General features: G+C 45.6%; 1 protein-coding gene across 2 annotated transcripts in view; it reads left to right on the top strand.

Annotated features, from left to right (window-relative positions):
• Spred2 (sprouty related EVH1 domain containing 2) overlaps positions 1 to 17,011 on the top strand; it is a 100,204-nt gene extending 83,193 nt beyond the window's left edge. For both annotated transcript variants that reach the window (XM_027388069.2, XM_027388071.2), the window contains exons 5-6: positions 11,610 to 11,747; positions 13,586 to 17,011. In XM_027388069.2, coding sequence (XP_027243870.1) covers positions 11,610 to 11,747; positions 13,586 to 14,257 — 810 coding nt within the window. In that variant the 3' untranslated portion in view covers positions 14,258 to 17,011. The remainder of the gene's footprint in view (positions 1 to 11,609; positions 11,748 to 13,585) is intronic.
• The last annotated feature ends 558 nt before the right edge of the window (positions 17,012 to 17,569 follow it).

Genomic DNA, 17,569 nt, shown 5'->3' with positions numbered 1-17,569 from the left:
CCAAGCACCTTGGCCCACAATGAGAAAGGCATCGTGAGTCAGCAGGCACATACATCAATGGATACCTGAAAGCTAATCTTCATCCTGTACTTTCTAGTCTTGTCTTATTTCATTTCCTGTGTGAGTTTTTTATTTGTTTTTTTAATGAAAAATTTAAAGAATGGCATAGTGTCCATGCTTGTGGACAGCACCTAGATTCAGTAGACTTGCTAGTGTGTCCCTGGGACTTCCTTCAAGTATCCTGACAAACATGACTGAAGGGTCATTCTGGCTTACAGTGTATGGTTGTTACAGGCTATCAAGGCAGGGAAGTCATTAAAGCAGAGAGACAGCGGGTCACACTGTATCTGCAGTCAACCTTGAATGCTGTTGCTCATCTAGACACCATCCTGTTACTCAGTCCAGGACCCCAACCAGGAAATGGTGTTGCTCACTTCTCAGGTGGATCTTCCCATCTTAATAACCTAATCTAAATAATGCTTCATAGGCACAGCCAGAGACTAGCAGGTACAGTTAGTCTCTTACTACAGCCTGTCAAGTTGACATTCAATATGTTACTTTTAAATTTTTATTTATTGTTACTGTGTTTATATCTGTTCGAGATGTGTTCATGCAGGCATGTGTGCCAAAGTGTTCTACGTGGAATCTGTTCTCGCCCACTACCTTTATGTGGGGTCTGAATGACCAACCCTGGCTTTCTAAGCTTTCGTGGTGAGCACTTCTCTGGCAGACAGTCATCTCATGAACCAACAAGTTGGCCATAAGTGTGCCAATGCCAATAGATATTAACACACACCAGAGAAATTTCTTACCAGTTCAGTGTAAATTCCCCTAATTTTTTATTGCGTGGTTGATTTTTATGTATATGTGTTTGCGTGTATGTGTACACATGCATGTAATCTACAAGTATTGAGTGCCAGTGGCTGCCAGGAGGGAGATCCTATCACCTCGAGCTGTAGTTAGAGTGGTTGTGAGTCACCTAATGTGGATGCTGGGAAACACAATCCCTTCTTCTGGAAGAGCAGATTTCTTACTCACTGAACCATCTCTAATGTCTTTATCATGCATCCCCTTAAAGAATAATAAAGAGAATTCACAGAGGACTTTGAGGTTAGCCAATCTATTCTGATGCTCTAATAGTAAACACAGTGTAGCACCTACACTGAAGCATAGGGAAAACTGAGAGTCAGGGGGACATGTGGGTATGAGTTCTTTGATTTTTTTTGTTGTTGTTGTTTTGGTTTGGTTTCACTGTGTAGCCCTGACTGACCTGGAACTTGTTTTGTAGACAAGGCTAGCCTTGAATTCACACAGATTCATCTGTCTCTGCCTCCCTAGTGCTGAGATTAATTGAGCACACCAGCACACCTGGATGGTTTATTGATTTTTCACAAATACACAGTCTGGTGAGTGACATGGCTCATAGGAGAGCTGCATAGTTTGAGGTAAAGAATATATAGGGAATCTCAGTACCTTTAGCTGAGTTGGTATTTAAATATAATAAGGCTTCCTCCACACGGAGCACTAAAATTTCATGACATTGTCTGAGATCTCCCATGTAATTACCAATATGCACCCAAGACTGCCTTTTATAAGCTTTTTTTTGGGGGGGGGGGTGTTTCAAGACAGGGTTTCTTGTGGCTTTGGAGGCTGTCCTGGAACTAGCTCTTGTAGACCAGACTGGTCTTGAACTCACAGAGATCTACCTGCCTCTGCCTCCCAAGTGCTGGAATTAAAGGCGTACACCACCACCGCCAGGCTTGTAAGCTGTTTTTTGTTTGTTTGAATTTCACATTTTAAAATGTGGGGAGTAATTGATTAAATTTGTTTCTCTGCACTTACGGTTTGCGGCCATTGCTGTGAAAGACATTCCTTTGAAACAATACAGGTGTGTAAGCCCACGTGCCGAAGACTACAGAACCAATGTCCAGGCTTGCAGAAATGAGTTTGATCCTCAGGAAGCCTAAAAATGGGCAGAGGCAGGCAGTGGCAGGTAGCTATCTACACATGAGGCAGGGGGTCAGAAAACACCTCATTTCGAGGGGTATCCTTTCACTGACATCTGCACAGGGATTTAGAAAGAGATCTAGTCTAGGGAGCTCTGGGACGAAGGCTGAGAGAGGAGTGGGGCACTATGGAGCATCGTGGTCCAGATGTGCAGAAACACTGTGTAGTGGGAACGTCAGGAAAGGAACTCACTCATTCTTCCTTGGAGCGGCTGGTAGATGGAGCTGAACAGGCTTCCTCCGGTGCAGTGGTGAGCAGATCCTCTCTCTCAACAGTTGGCTTGTGCTTGCATCTGTTCCTTTGTCACGTTTGGGGAGACAGACAACAGTGGGGAGGTTAAAGGTGGTTTCCTGCGATCCAGAGCAAAACTGTAATTTGCAGCTGCTTCCCGGCTACTTGCCAGAAGTGATTTATAGACTATGGCAGGGCGAGAAGGGAATGGTGACAGAAGCCAGAATCCCCTCAGTTTTGTCCTGTAAGCCTCGCTCTGGGGAACGATGCCCGTAACAGACTGCATTCCACGCAGAGCTGGTATATAGGGTCACTTGCCTGTTTACAAACATGGGCCTATTCATAACGGTACCTCCCTTCCCCAGGAAAGGCCTATATTTATTCCCAGGCTGTTGACTGTGGGAAAGTGGGACAGGGGGAGGGAGGAATATGCCAGATTTCTATTCATTGACCAGCTCACCGTAACTAGACATTCCATCCCAAGTCAGTAGAGGAGTGTGAGCCGAGGAAATGAGCAGTGGCTTCACAGCCTGAGTCTGCCATTTCCCAAGGTGGGGACAGTGTTCTCAAAGGAATTTTGGAAGACAAGTCTTTCCTATCAGAAAAGGTATAAACATTGCTGAGTGTCCCTCTTCTGATTCTTGAATTATGTTTGCATTTGGAGCCTTCAGAGTTGTGCCTGGAGATGCCAAGCATGCATGTTTTCTGTCTCTGCCATTGGAGCCAGGGGTTTCCCTAGTTCTCAGGATTCCTTGAGACGTGGGGGACACAGGATGCTCAGGACATTTTGTGGGTGCTTAAGATCATACACATTACTGAACTTCACACTGGGGACACCAGTTGGAGTGTGTACCCCAAGGATTCATGTGTTGCAGCTTAGTTCCCAATGTGGCAGTGTTGATAGTTGGTAGAACCTCTCAGAAATGGGGTCAGGTAGGAGGGGTTAGGTCCCTGAGGACACTGCCCCTGAAGAGATTAATGCTATTCTTGTGAAACCCTGGCTGGTACTCAAGAGAGAGTTCTTAGCCTATCCCCTTCCTAGCCTTTTCATCTGCCCCTTGGCCATGTGACCTCTCACACATGTTCCTATCATCTCCAAAGGTAGGGGCCCTCACCAGAGCCTACCCTGTGCCAGCACTGTGAAGTTGAACCTCTAGAACTATTGAGATAAGAACTCAGTATAAAGTAGTCAGCTTTTATCCAGGTGGTGGCACACACCTTTAATCCCAGCACTTGGGAGGAAGAGGCAGGTGGATCTCTGTGAGTTCAAGGCCAGCCTGGTTTACAGAGTGAGTTCCAGGACAGCCAGGGCTGTTACACAGAGAAACCATGTCTCAAAAACTAAAATAAAGTAGCCAGCCTCTGGTGTTGTGTTTTAGTAATGGAAAACATTAATTATATGTAATAAACCTAGACAAAGGGACACCCACCTCACTGCCCTGTGGGGTAGTCATATGGCCTTGTGGGCTCACAAAGTAGTGACTGTCTCTGCCCCAACACTTTGCCAACTATCGCAATGATCCTTGGAATCGACTTGTTCTATTCACTTCTCAAAATGAGAAACCATACTGTCTTCCTGTAGGAAGATACCTGCCTGTGTACATTGTTGTCATTTGCCAGCATTGTCATCTGTTCTTCCTGTCCCTGACTCTTCCTAAGCCTGTCACCTCCGTTTCATTATCCAAGCCTGTACCTGTCCATGTGTTTCCTGCCAGAGGCCCCACCAGAAATTCTTGACTAGTCACTGCTCTATATGACGATTTGTTATTTATTCTAGTTCTTGGACTATTTTTTACAAGGTGTGTGCGTGCATGAGTGTATTCCGGGTCAAAGACATCTTGTGGGAGTCACTTGTCCCCACCATATGGGTCCAGGGATCCAACTGTGGCAGCAAGTACCTTCACTCAATGAGTCATATAAGGAATATAGAACAGCAGGGCTTGCCGGGCAGTGGTGGCGCACACCTTTAGTCCCAGCACTCAGGAGGCAGAAGCAGGAGGATATCTGTGAATTCGATCCAGCCTGGTCTACAAGAACTAGTTCCAGGACAGCCTCCAAATCTACAGAGAAACCCTGTCTCGAAACCCCCCAAAACAAACAAACAAACACACACACACACACAAAAAAAAAAAAAAAAAAAAAAAAAAAAACAGGGTTAGAAATACAGCTTACAGGATGCAGCTGCTGCTAGCTTGTGTGAGGGCCTGGGCTCTACCTGCAGCCATGCAACACAGCAAAGAGGCTAGCTGATAAGGGGGACTTTCTGGCATTGCTAAAAGTAGATTTTTTTTTTCTCTTGTCCCTCAGCACCTTCTTTCTTGTCCTTTTGTCCTTTTCTTGTCCTCCCGTCTTCTTTCGCTTCAGAGCCAAGAGGCTTGTATTCCCCTGGCTCTACTGAAGTCAGTTTTTGTTGCACTGTGGCAACTGGCAACTTGGGTTCCCAACACTTCAGCCCGGTGGACACACCTAGCCTGTTTGCTCTCCAGCTGACTTCCTCCTGGACCCCTGCAGCTCGGGGCTCAGAGGCAAAGAGGTTTGGAGCCAGCAAAGAAGAGGTGGGTGTGGTAAGGAGAGAGAGTGGGGAGACTGGAGACACTCCAGGCTTGGTAGTCATCTTAGCAAATCTTTCCAAACTGCTGTTGAGGAGATCCAGCCCCTTAAAACCCAGTGACTGACATGAGATGAAAATAAGGTGGGAAGAATGGAAATGGGCTCTTTCAACCTTCTGCATGCTGTGCTATAGACAGCCTTGGCTTTTCCAGAAAGCAAGGGTGAGTGTGAGGGAGAAGAGGTGAAGGACAAGGGAGGCAAGAGAGGTGGCAGAGAAGAGAGCACCCGCATTTTAACTACCAGTTACCTCTCATCCCCATCCCTTCCCCTTGGAGGAGGAGTTCAGCCAAGAGTGTATGCTGTAGCCGTGGGTCTCTTTGGTGGCTCTCACAGTACAGTGACGTACCCCACCCCTGACAACATGGATTCAGAACCATGTTCTCATGTCCCTTCAATGAAATAGCACAGTATTTACTGCCTGTGTGTGACCTGAACACATCTTTGAGTGTATTTTGACTCATCTCTGGATTACTTATAATACTTAACACAATGTAAATGTTTTATAAATATTTATTAAACTTTTGTTTAGGGGATTTTGGCAAGAAAAATAATCTGTACATAATTAACATAGGTATTGTTAGTTTTTCTGTTTTGTTGTTGTTTGTTTGTTAGGATGGGGTCTCATTGTGTAGCCCTGGCTGGCCTTGAACTCACAGAGATCTGTCTGCCTCTTCATTCCAAGTGCTGAGATTGAGGTCTACATCACCACACCTGTCTCTGTTGGGTTTATTTTTGTTTGTTTGTTTTTTTGCGGTTGATTAAATCCATAAATGTAGAACCTGTGCATTCAGAGGATCCACTGTGTGGCTACTTAAGGGTTTTAATGCTGTGAAGAGACACTGTGACCATGGCAATTCTTATACAGGAAAACATTTAATTGGGACTGACTTATAGGTTCAGAGGTGGTTCATGGTGGGTGAGCAACCAATACTACCTAGCAACCTTTCCAGTCACCGGTGGTGTTCTCTTTCTTGATTGAATAATTAAGTGTTTTTGTGGTAGTTAATATTTTGCTTCATTTGAGATAGGCTTTCTGTGTAGTACTAGCTATCAATAATATGTAGACCAAGATGGCCTTGAAACTCACAGAGATCCTCCTGTGTCTGCCTCGTGAGTGCTAAGACATGAGCTACCATGCTGGTCCCTCAGTTTTTGTGACACAATCTCACATAGCCTGGAAACCCAGGCTGGGTACTTGAACTGGCTGTGTAGCTGAAGGTGGCCCTAAACCGGGTCTTCTTGCCTCTATCTGTCAAAAGCTGGAGTTACAGGTGTACACTACCACAACCATCTTTTAAACAACAACCAAATCTTACGAGTCATGTTTGAACATTGTCTTGGACTCTATAGTTATTTAGAAAGAGATAATAAGAGATAAGCATTGGTTAGTGTTCTCCAAAACCTGGTCCTGTGGGTGGGATCAAGATCTGCATGATGCCAGGCGGTGGTGGCCTTTAATCCTAGAACTCGGGAGGCAGAGGCAGAGGCAGGCGGTTCTCTGTGAGTTTGAGACAAGCCTGGTCTACAAAGCCACAGAGAAACCCTGTCTCGAAAAACAAAAACAAACAAAAAAAAAAAAATCTGCATGAATGTTGTACCCTTGAAATCCCAAAACAGCTACTGAAGGCTAGACTACAGTTAAAAGTAATGGGCTAATTTCTTTGGCATAAGAGATTCCAAGACATTCTAATACTGACTCTGTCACTTGGTCATTCATAATCACTCCTTTTTTTTTCTGTTGTGAATTATTTTTTTCATAATCACTCTTAAGGCAGGGTTACAATTAAAAACACAATCAAATGGGCAGAAAGAAATGCAAAAATAAACTTGGGAAAAATAGCAAGGCTCCTGCTGGAAGAACTGAGGAGATAAATAGAGACCTGATCTGCAGTAGAACAAAGGGAAGGTGCTTCTAACTTACGAAAGGAAAAAGCCAGGGAACTTCTGTTCCTAAAAAGCAACAAAGGAACACCACTGCAAATGTGAACCAAGGGATCTAGGCTCTATCCCAAGCAGGCAGCTGCACTTGGCAGTGTCATCCACATGGTTCTGGCTTTTAGAGTCCTGAAGGATATATAGGAGTAAAGGGATTGTGGAATCTTACTCTGTGGTTAAGGAAAGCCACTGAGGCTGCGCAGTGTATAGCAGGACAATCCCTGCATGAAGGCTCTTAGGGGGCAAGAAACCCTGAGAGGCCATTGTGTAAAGCCGTGAAAAAAAAAACCTGAATAGTATTGGAGATCCCAAGATGTTAGCAGTGCCAGAGCCATAGGAGAGTTGCAGGCAGCAGAGCTGGAAGACAGAGCCATGTAAGTCCTAACATTGAACATACAGCTTCAGGAGTTTGAGTTTGTCTTGCTGGATTTGGATCTTGGTTTGGTCCAGTATGCCGTCACCATGCCTTAACCCCTCCCTTTTGGAATGGTGATGTTTATTCTGTGCCTTTATATAGGAAGTATGTAATTTGTGTTTGATTTTATAGTGTATCCCAGTAAAGAGATTGCCTTGATTGGAAGATTGGAACTTTGGACTTTGTTGTTACTGTTTTGTTTTGAGATAATGTCTCTCACATAGCCCTGGCTATCCTGGAACTCACTGTGTAGACCAGATCTGTTTGTCTCTGCCTCCCAAGTGCTGGTATTAAAGGCATGCACCACTACCCCCTGGTTTGAAATTCAGACTTTTAAACAGTTGTAAGACCAAACGACTTGGGACTTTTGAAGTTGGACTAAATGTATTATATGTTATAATTTGGCCATGAGTCTATTGGGGGTGGGAGGCAGGAAGTGGAATAGAGTGGTTCAAATAGGAAGTCCCCCATAAGTCTAGGGGTTTCAAATAGTTGGTCCCCAGTTGGTAGGGTGTTATGAAGTCTTAGGAGCTGGGACACTGCTGAGGAAGTGTGTCACTGGGATGGGCTTTTGGGTCTCAAGTGGCACTCAGTCTCTCTGAGTCCTGATTTCAGTTTGAGATGTGAGCTATAAGCTGTTTTTGTTTCTTATAAGTTACCTTAGTCCCAGTGTTTAACACAGCAGTAGAAAAGTATCTGATATAGACATTTTACAACTTGTTTCAGTTTTTAAATAACCTTGACGATTTTAGCCCCATTTGACAAATGTAAAAACTGCAGTTACTAAGAGGTCAACTTCTACCTACCAGTTAACAGAATCACTCAAATCCAACCTACCTAAGGGAGGGTCGGGGGAGTAATCCTTCTACTGTTAGCATAACATCCCACTGCGGTTCGGTGGTCCCTCTGCAGGCTGCCCGTGTCTTCATTGAACATCTCTGTACTAAATGGGTATTGACAAAGTCACATGTGCAGGTGACTGGGGCTGTGCCCCGTCCCTGCTTCCCCGAACATAGCTGGAGGCATTAAGGAGGTGGCCCCAATCCCGATGCCTCTGCTTGTTGGGAAACCTGTTGCTGAAGCTGACTCTCCCAGGCCCAGAGTAATTAGAGAGAACTTCACTTTTGTTCAGAGTACAGAGCTCCGATGTTAGTTCAGTAAAACCTACCCAAGAGCAAGGCAGACTGAAAACATCCTTGATGGTAAGGTTTTGGGGTTGAAGTTGACACGAGTCACTGGAATACTTAAGGGTCTTTCTTAAGTAAGTGTGTGTGTGTGTGTGTGTGTGTGTGTGTGCATGCATGAGCATGCTTTGTGTGGCACTTCCCCTTCACTCTGGCCACCAAGGGGTAACAGGTGAACCTGTTCCAAGGTACATGTCACGGTCACATCAGCACTTTGCAAGACTTATCTGGTAGCATACACCTGAAATAAATCATTGGGAGAAATCAGGGAGTTGGTGTATACACAAGAATTTGAAGCAGAAATCAGGAAGGAATACTGTTTGCCGACTAGCTCACAGGCCCACCTGCCCAGGGAACAGTGTCTCACCCACAGTAGGCTGAGCCCTCCTGTATCAGTTAACAGTCCCCCACATTCATAGCCACAGGCAGTCTGATCTGGACAGTCCCTCAAATGATACTCCTTTTTCAGGTGACTGGGCTGTAAGGTTGAAAGTTAAAGCTAACTAGGACATTCCACCCTTGTCAACCGGACACAGAAACATGTCACTTTAAACTGTAACCTTGTCTCAAGATCTTGTGTTAATATCACAATGTAAAGCACACTACAACTTTAAAAATTTAAAGTCTCTTAACTCTGGGATCCTGTAAAACTAAAACTAAGTTTCATACTTATTCCAGAAGGGAAGAACCAGGCCATAAAAATGATTAGATCAAAACAAAAACAAAACCCAGCAATGAAAGTCAAAACTCCTGTAGCTTAATGTCTGGGGTCTGGAACTCACTCATTGTGTAGTCTTCTGGCTCTAACAGGCGTGGGAGCCCACTTCTCCAGCTCTGCCATGGGTAGCAAGCACTGTTTGTCCCATAGACTTAAACTGATTCCACTAACACCTACTGCTCTCCTGGCATCTATCTCTGGTATCCTGGGGTCTCCATCGCAACCAAGGCTGCACTTTCACCAGTGGCCTCTCTGATGCTTGCCTGATGTACCAAGCTTCAGCTATTCTCCATGACAAACCTTGCACCTTCAAAACCAGTACTACCTGGACAGTGCTTACATTCTGTTTGCCAAGTTCCACAGCAAATGCAAAAATATAGCCTGCCTCCCATGGACCAGCTCTATGCACTCACTGTGAAGAAATAGTTTTCTGTCATCTCAAAGAGGCTCAAAAGACTTCATCTCAATGGTGCTGATGTCTCATTGATCACAACTGATTTTTCAGCCTTGGCTTGCCCAGTGTCACATTGTCCCAAGTGAAGTAGAAGTTTCACTTCAGTACTGCTGATTGCTGTCAGTCACTGTTGATTCTTCAGCCCCAGATAATCAGCCCACATACATTTTTATGCAAAGTATCACACTTACACCCCCATAATCAAATCTCAATAGTGTCTTTGCCACCCTCTGAAACTCCCCAGGACAGCCTTCCATTGTCCATGTTTCTCTAAGCATCCTTAGCTTCCAAGATCCCACAAGAGTGGCTGTGAGTACTCACCAGGAAGAGGCAGGCCAGTCTCAGGAGTTCAAGGATAGCCAGGGCTTCATAGACAAACTCAGTCTCAAAAGGAGCAGGATGAGGGAGGAGCTTTTCTCTCTACTTAATGTACATCTCCTCTTGTCATGGTGTCTGGCAGCCAAGGTCACAGCAACCATGCTTAGTCACACCAGAGTGGCTACTGGGAACCAAGTACATAGCCCTTTCACCGTGGCCCAGTATTGCTTTTATACTGAGAAAATTGACTTGTCTCTCCAAGGCCTTGCTGCTGGGCCTCTCTGCCCATTGAGCTAACTACTTCTTGTTGAGACAATCTGATCTTTGACATGTCTTAAGATGAGCTCAAGACTGGAAAACCAGGAGTGTCAGTCCATACCTCTGATCCCAGCACTTGGAAGGTTGTAGTCGGATTTTTTTGTTTTTTCGAGACAGGGTTTCTCTGTGTAGCTTTGGAGCCTATCCTGGCACTTGCTCTGGAGACTAGGCTGGCCTTGAACTCAGAGATCTGCCTACCTCTGCCCCCCAGATTTTTCTTTGGGCCACCAGCTCACAAATAAAGACATGGAGACTTCTTATAAACTATGAAAGCTCAGCAGATAGCTTCGGCTTGTTCCTAACTAGCTCTTGTACTTACATTAGCCCATTTTTATTCATCTACATCCTATCATGTGGCATTCCCTCTCTTGGACCTACTGTTTCCTTTCCATGTCTCCTGATGTCACATGTGTGCCTAGATTCCTTTTCCTATTTCTCCCTAGAAATCCTTCCTATGCGTCCTGCCTAGCTGTTGGCCGTTCAGCTCTTTATTAAACCAATCACAACAACTTCACACAATGTACAGATATCCCACAAGAGGTAGAGTCAGAAGATCAAGCCACGCTGGGTGGCTAGTCAACCCACTGGGACTAGAGAAATGACTCAAAGGTTAAAAGCATCCAGTGCTACCATTCCTAGCACCCAGCTCAGGTGACTCACAGTGCCCGTAAGCTCCAGAGGTTCCAGTGCTCTCTCTGGCCTACATGGGCACCTGCATTCGAGTACACATTACTAAAAATGAAATAAGCAAGGTGTGATGGCACACACCTTTTGGGTTTTATTTTTAAATTATTTTTGAATATGTACATATGTTTGCTTCTTTGTATGTGCATCACATCCCCTGGAATCGGAGTTAGAGGCAGTGGAGCTGTCTGATGTGGGTGCTTAGAGTTGGACCTGGATCTTCTGTAAAAACTGCCTGAACCATTTCTCGAGCCCCCAACACACACCTTTAATCCAGCATGGGAGAGGCAGACCTGGGCTATATAAGGAGTTCCGGGCTAGCCAGGACTACATAACCAGACTCTGTCTCTAAGTAAATGAATAAATCCTTAAAAATAAACAGGGATTGGAAGGTTCCGGAAGATGCTGCAGCCAGGAAACAGGTGGTGTTTGGATAGTGCATGGTCGAGCTTGTGTGTTTTGTCATTGTTTACTTCTTTGTATGAGTGAACCTGAGTGCCTGTGTGCTTATGTGGACTTGTGTGTGCCATGGCAAATGTGGAAGCTGGAAGACAACTTTTGGAAGTCACTTCTCGAGCTGTGTGTTCTAGGAAGTGAAGTCAGGTGGTCAAGGTTTGCACAGCAAGCACTTTTCACCTGCTGGGCCATCTGGCAGGCCCTGTTGGGGTTTTGTTTTGTTTGTTGTTGTTTTTGCTTGTTTTATTAATGAACTCTTCATTGCTTCTCTCCAAACAGACAGCTACAGACAGTTCTTCTAATTCCTCTCAGAAGCGAGAGCAACATACAAGGACAATCTCCTCCCCGACATCCTGTGAGCACCGGAGGATTTATACCCTTGACCCATACCCCATGGACCATTACCACCCCGACCAGGTAAGCAGGGGACTTCGCTCCTCTGGAAGCATAAGGACAGCTCTGCACTGGCTGGCCTTCCCCCTCCTCCCTAGCTCGGCCACTTCTACCCTGCTTTGCCCTCAACTGTGGTGGAAGTGCTTCTAGTGGTTGGAGCTCAGCCCCACAAGGCACCTTGCTTCACCCTGTGTGTGCTCTCCCTGCTTTCATCCAGATCACCCCATGAGGCATTGGCATCCTTTGGCTTACAAATGAGAACATGATAGAGCTGTAGGGTACCCGGGAGAAGGAGGTCTTTGCATGGGGTTCTAACTCCCTTTGTGTTCCTCCATCCAAAGGGCCTCCTGGCTGTGAAAGCACAGGGCCCCAGTCAAGGAATGCTCACACTTGGCTTGCACCTCTGGCATGTGGGCTACAGGCCCAGTCTTGCTCAGGAAGATATAACTGCAGCCTGAATTCAGTAATTCAACAAATATTTACTGAGTGGCTGTTTTGTGGAACAGGTTTCCCAAATCATGGGGAATAGACTGGTGCCTTTGTGGATTATGTGACCTCTTGGCTGACTTGAAATAAAAAGAAGCAAGTACTGGGCAGGGAGATTTTGTTTGTTTTTGTTGGTGTTTTAAGGTGGTTTTACTATGTGCTTCCTAGTATTTTGACATTAAAATGTTCATATTTTTAGCTGGGTGTGGTGGCATATAATCCTGAATTTGGGAGGCAGAGGTAGGCCAGCCTGGGCTACATGGTGATTTCCAGGCCAGTTTGAGCTAAAACTGAGACCCTGTCTTAACAAATGAAAACAAAAACAAAACAAAACAAAAACCCCAAAATATTCCATTTTAAACCAGGCCTTCCATCCCAGCATTTGGGAGATTGTTGCTGTGTGATCCAAACACCTTGGGGAGAGGGGTGTGCTGCTTAAGAGAGAAAGGACCTTACCCACAGCCCATCATCGTGGTAGAAAGTCAGGGCAGCAGGAGCTTGAGACACCTGGTCACATTGTGTCAGCAGCTGGGAGAATGTCTGCTCCGCTTACCTTCCCGTTTTTATGCAGTCCAGGATTCCAGCCCCACAGTGGGCGTGTGTGGCCACCTATTTAACTTTATCAAGATAACCCTCTACAAGGCTGCCTCCCTGGAGATTCATCAAGTTGACCTTGATTAACCATCAAGGGTGTTCGTGGGGATTGGAAGTAAGGCAGGACCTATTTTTCCTCTTCACGTGGGAATGTTGGACTTAGCCAACTGTACCCTTTTTTGGTTTTTCGAAACAGGGTTTCTGTGTGTAGCCCTGGCTGTCCTGGAACTGTCTCTGTAGACCAGGCCGGCCTCGAACTCACAGGGATTCGCCTGCTTCTGACTCCCGTGTGCTGGGACTAAAGGCATAAGCCACCAGGCTGCACTCTTTTTTGAGACAGGGTCTTCCGGTGCTGTCAGAGATCACACTATGTAGCAGAAGACCTTGAATGCCCCCACCTCCCAAATCCGGGATAACAGGTGTGGGTGGGCGGATTACAGGTATGGTTGGGCTCCGCGCCTGGTCTGTAGTACACTGGGGACTGGTTGACTTCAGGGCTTCCTCTTTGTTCGGCAAGAATTTGCCAACTGAGCTCAGACTGCTCTTAAGATGGGCAGACCTTCCCATGAAAACTGCTAGGCTATACACATAATTGAGGCTCAAGATGTGAAAAGTGTCTGGGAGTGACAAACTGTCGGTAAAAGGTTATCGGCAGGTTATCGGCTGGTTATCGGCACTTTGTGCGCATCCTTGAAGGGAAGGAAGGGCCCCGCAGATCTTTTTTTGGCCGCTGTCCATGGAGCGCCTCGGGCTGTAACAGTATCTGGTTTTTCTCTGGACAGAGGCTGCCGAGGTCCTACCCACAGGTTACCTTCCCAGAGGATGATGAAGAAATCGTAAGGATCAATCCTCGGGAGAAGATCTGGATGACGAGCGGCTATGAGGATTATCGGCACGCGCCGCTGCGTGGAAAATACCTGGATACCACAGAGGACGCGGACTCCTATGTGCGCTTTGCCAAGGGTGAGGCCACCAAGCATGACTATAATTACCCCTATGTGGACTCCTCAGACTTTGGCTTCGGCGAGGATACTAAAGGCCGTGGTAGAAGCAGTGTGATCAAGACGCAGCCAGCCAAGGGCAAGTCCCGACGGCGCAAGGAGGACGGCGAGCGCTCACGCTGTGTGTATTGCAGGGACATGTTCAACCATGAGGAGAACCGCAGGGGCCACTGCCAGGATGCTCCTGATGCTGTGAGAACTTGTATCCGCCGTGTGAGCTGTATGTGGTGTGCAGACAGTATGCTATATCACTGTATGTCGGACCCCGAGGGAGACTACACGGACCCTTGCTCGTGCGACACTAGCGACGAGAAGTTTTGCCTCCGGTGGTTGGCACTTATTGCCTTGTCTTTCTTGGCTCCCTGTATGTGCTGTTACCTTCCCCTTCGAGCCTGTTATCACTGTGGAGTGATGTGCAGGTGCTGTGGCGGGAAGCACAAAGCCGCAGTGTGACTCGCGTTTCCCGCTTCCCCCTCTTCCATCCACAGCCACTTGTCTCTTTGCATACCCCCCCATCTTTTCCCTGGCTCCCTTCCAATTCCAAAGGGCGAGGCCAATGAGAAGGTCAGGCTCCCTGGTCCCCTGTGACATCATTCCAAACCTCGGGAAGCTGCGCCCCCTGCGTCAGCCACATACCCATAGGCTCCCAGTGTTTTGAGGAAAGGGGCCTTCTGCATAGACTCGTCTATGTTACCAGCCTGCGATCATACTATCATACCCACATGTTGATTTCCTGTGCCTCTTCCCCACCTCTTTCAGTTCTAAGGAATCTTGAGTAGAAACTTTAAGATTTGAAGGGGTTTATAGTTGATTTTCCCACGAGCACCCGAGACTTTTTCTCCGCGTTGGGCTTGCCTGTCGCTAACAAGCACGGGTTCAACGGACATGTGACCGAATGGTGAAACCCTTCAAAAGTATTGTACCATGCAATGTGTTGTTACTCCAGGAAGTGAGCTGGGTAACGTGCTTGTATCACAAAACCAAATTCTCCCATATCGCCTACGGTTTCTGTCTTTAGCCCATCATCGTCTTCTGCCCCTCCCCCACCTGTTGGATTCATTCACTGATGCAAAGCAGTTACCTTTAAAATGACTTGAGAATTGAGCCTTAACTTCAGATTAACTTGTGAGAATCAGGAAAAATTCCTCAAATTGCATTACATCTTCTTGGACCAGGGTTAGAAAGGGGATTTTGGGTTTTTATGAGCCTGCCCAGTTTACCCCTAAAATAGGACTCTCTTAGAATTGTGTTGCCACTTGTAAAATCTTAGCAATATTACAATATAACACACCAATGAAACAAAATTTACTCATTATTTTGCAAACCAGATAGGTTTATTCAAATGCAAAACAGTGTTCTGCAAACAGGTTCCAGTTGAGAAACACTAAACTTTACGGTGAATAAAACTAGCCGTTCCCTGCCCCCTGCAAGTTATTTTATATTTTTCAGGGGGAACTGTTTTGTTTTGTTTCTTGTTTTTGTTTTTGTCTTGTTTTGTTTTGGCTTGGTTTGGTTTTGGTTTTTCAAGACAGGGTTTCTCTATTTAGCTTTTGGAGCCTGTTCTGGAACTCCCTCTGTAGACCAGGATGGCCTCCAACTCACAGAGATCTACCTGCCTCAGGCTCTGAGTGCTGGGATCAAAGGTGTGTGCTACCACCACCCTCAGGGGTAGTTTTAAATAACTAAATTAGTGGTGGCTGACCCATTTTGTTGTGGATTTATGTTTTTGTTTTAATTTGGGGCTCAATTAATTTATACTTAGGAAAAAACAAGGCCATATGTAAAAACCCTTCCAATGCCTAAGTGTCTTTTCTCCTACAATGCCACACCCACGCTTGCCACCTGAGGTGCACAGATAAGGGTAGATCACCAACTGATTCTACCTGCCACTGAGCCACATAAAAGGCTTCTAATTTGCTAGAGGAGGAAAAAACTTTTTTTAATATATTACAAGGAATAGCCAAATCTTGACGGGGGTGGGTGGGGGAGTAAAAGTGGTTACCTATACCTAGACAATCAGAACTTCTCGGGGACCATAGGGGACATGCTTGTTGCCAATGACTGTTCTTCCCACCAAGATCTTTCCGTGGTAATTACCAGTGGAAGGCAGGGTCAGTCCCCTCTACTTCTTACCCCTCCCTTTATTGCACACAGGACATGAGTCTTCAAGGAAAAGGACTTTTTTTTCCAGTGTATCAGTCATAATGGGAAAATGCAAGCCATGCTGACCTTCATGGCAACGTTTTCTTCTGCTTGCCTTGACAGCCTTTGTGTTTCTTTAGACGGATCATCAATGTAGATGATCAGTGTGCTTCTGAGTTAGTTGGTAGATGTTTTCCTTTGCTGGGATGACTGGTTGGGATATCTATTGTAGAAAAGGTGCAGAGAGCTACAGCGTTGTCTATGGCGGGGTCTCCATACCATGAGATCATCTAGACTGCCTCTAGCCAGCCTCCAGTGCTGTGGAGAGACTGTCTGGCCCCAGCCTGAGGACCTTCCCTCGGGCCCTTTCTCCAAGTCACCTCTCTACAAAGCACAACACTAATCTACATTTCCTCAGACCTCAGTTCAAGTGCCCCTATTTATTTCAATAAGAACACATCCCAGTTGCTTCCTGTTGGTTGCCTTTCTCATCTTTTATTCTTCCTCTCCCCCTTGCTCCTTTCTACCCTTCTTAAGAGTTATGCTAGTCAATCTTACTCCGCGCATCATTTTTGGTTTGTGAAGGCAGCGGTTAAGGGCACAAAGACAGCCATGGGGACATTTATGTAAATACGTTTAATTGCCACACTGCAGCTGAATGGTGTGTAGTATTTTCCCAGTCAGCTTTGCCATACTGATGTCAATCATTTGAGAGAAATTATTCAAATTTTATTTTTATATTCATGATAACAAAACTTAGCCAAAAGAGTTCCTGTTCAGAAGTTTCCCTGACTCCCCCCCAAGCTATTTGCTCACATTAACAAATTAAAGTGCCTGAAGCATAATTCATTCACCTGTATACTAAAACCCCTGTTGTATTGATTTTTTTATAATAAGCCTTTTTACCTCTGTAAATATATACATATATATATACATATATATATATATATACAAGTGTATGATGTACATTTTAGTTCTTAACTTTTTTTATGGTTTCTAATATGTATGACCAATGTAGCCATTGCTTTAAAATGTACCATGTAAATATAAACACATTCTATCAGACTGTTGGCTTTTGAGTATTTTTCTGACTAGAGTCCTCATGAAGGATGGGATGGGGTTCCATTTGCAGAAGAACATGAGGACATGTTTTTGTGAGGTCCTTCCCACCTATGGTTAAGATCATGTGTCCCCTCCCTCCACAAAGAGAACACTCTTCCCTCCTCTCCATCTTCTCCACAAGTGCTCCTCAGAGAGGAGCTATACTTTATCCCAGCTGTTTTCCACTCATCCCTGCTGAAGCCCAGACAGAGGGCATGGGGATGGGAGAACCTTCTCAGAAGACATTGGAGACCAAACCAGCCCATGATCCCAGGGCAGCTTTTGGCCCACTTTCCAAATGGATCTTTTGGGTGCCACAAAGCTAAAACGGCAGTCCCCAGGAGGAGATAAAATAGATCCTTTGAGAGTTACGGAAGTGGATTTTCCATAGAATGCTAAAGAGGTAGGTATACAGCCCCCCTTCCACCCTTGTTGTAATATTTCCCAGAAATGGGGCCTTTTCTAAGCCCCTGGCATAGGTCAAATACAAGATGGGTGCTAAAGGTTAGGAAACAGGAGGTG

The sequence above is a fragment of the Cricetulus griseus genome (assembly GCF_003668045.3).
Source record: "Cricetulus griseus strain 17A/GY chromosome 1 unlocalized genomic scaffold, alternate assembly CriGri-PICRH-1.0 chr1_1, whole genome shotgun sequence".
Classification (NCBI taxonomy): Eukaryota; Metazoa; Chordata; class Mammalia; order Rodentia; family Cricetidae; genus Cricetulus; species Cricetulus griseus.
This window is presented reverse-complemented; position numbering and strand designations above follow the sequence as displayed.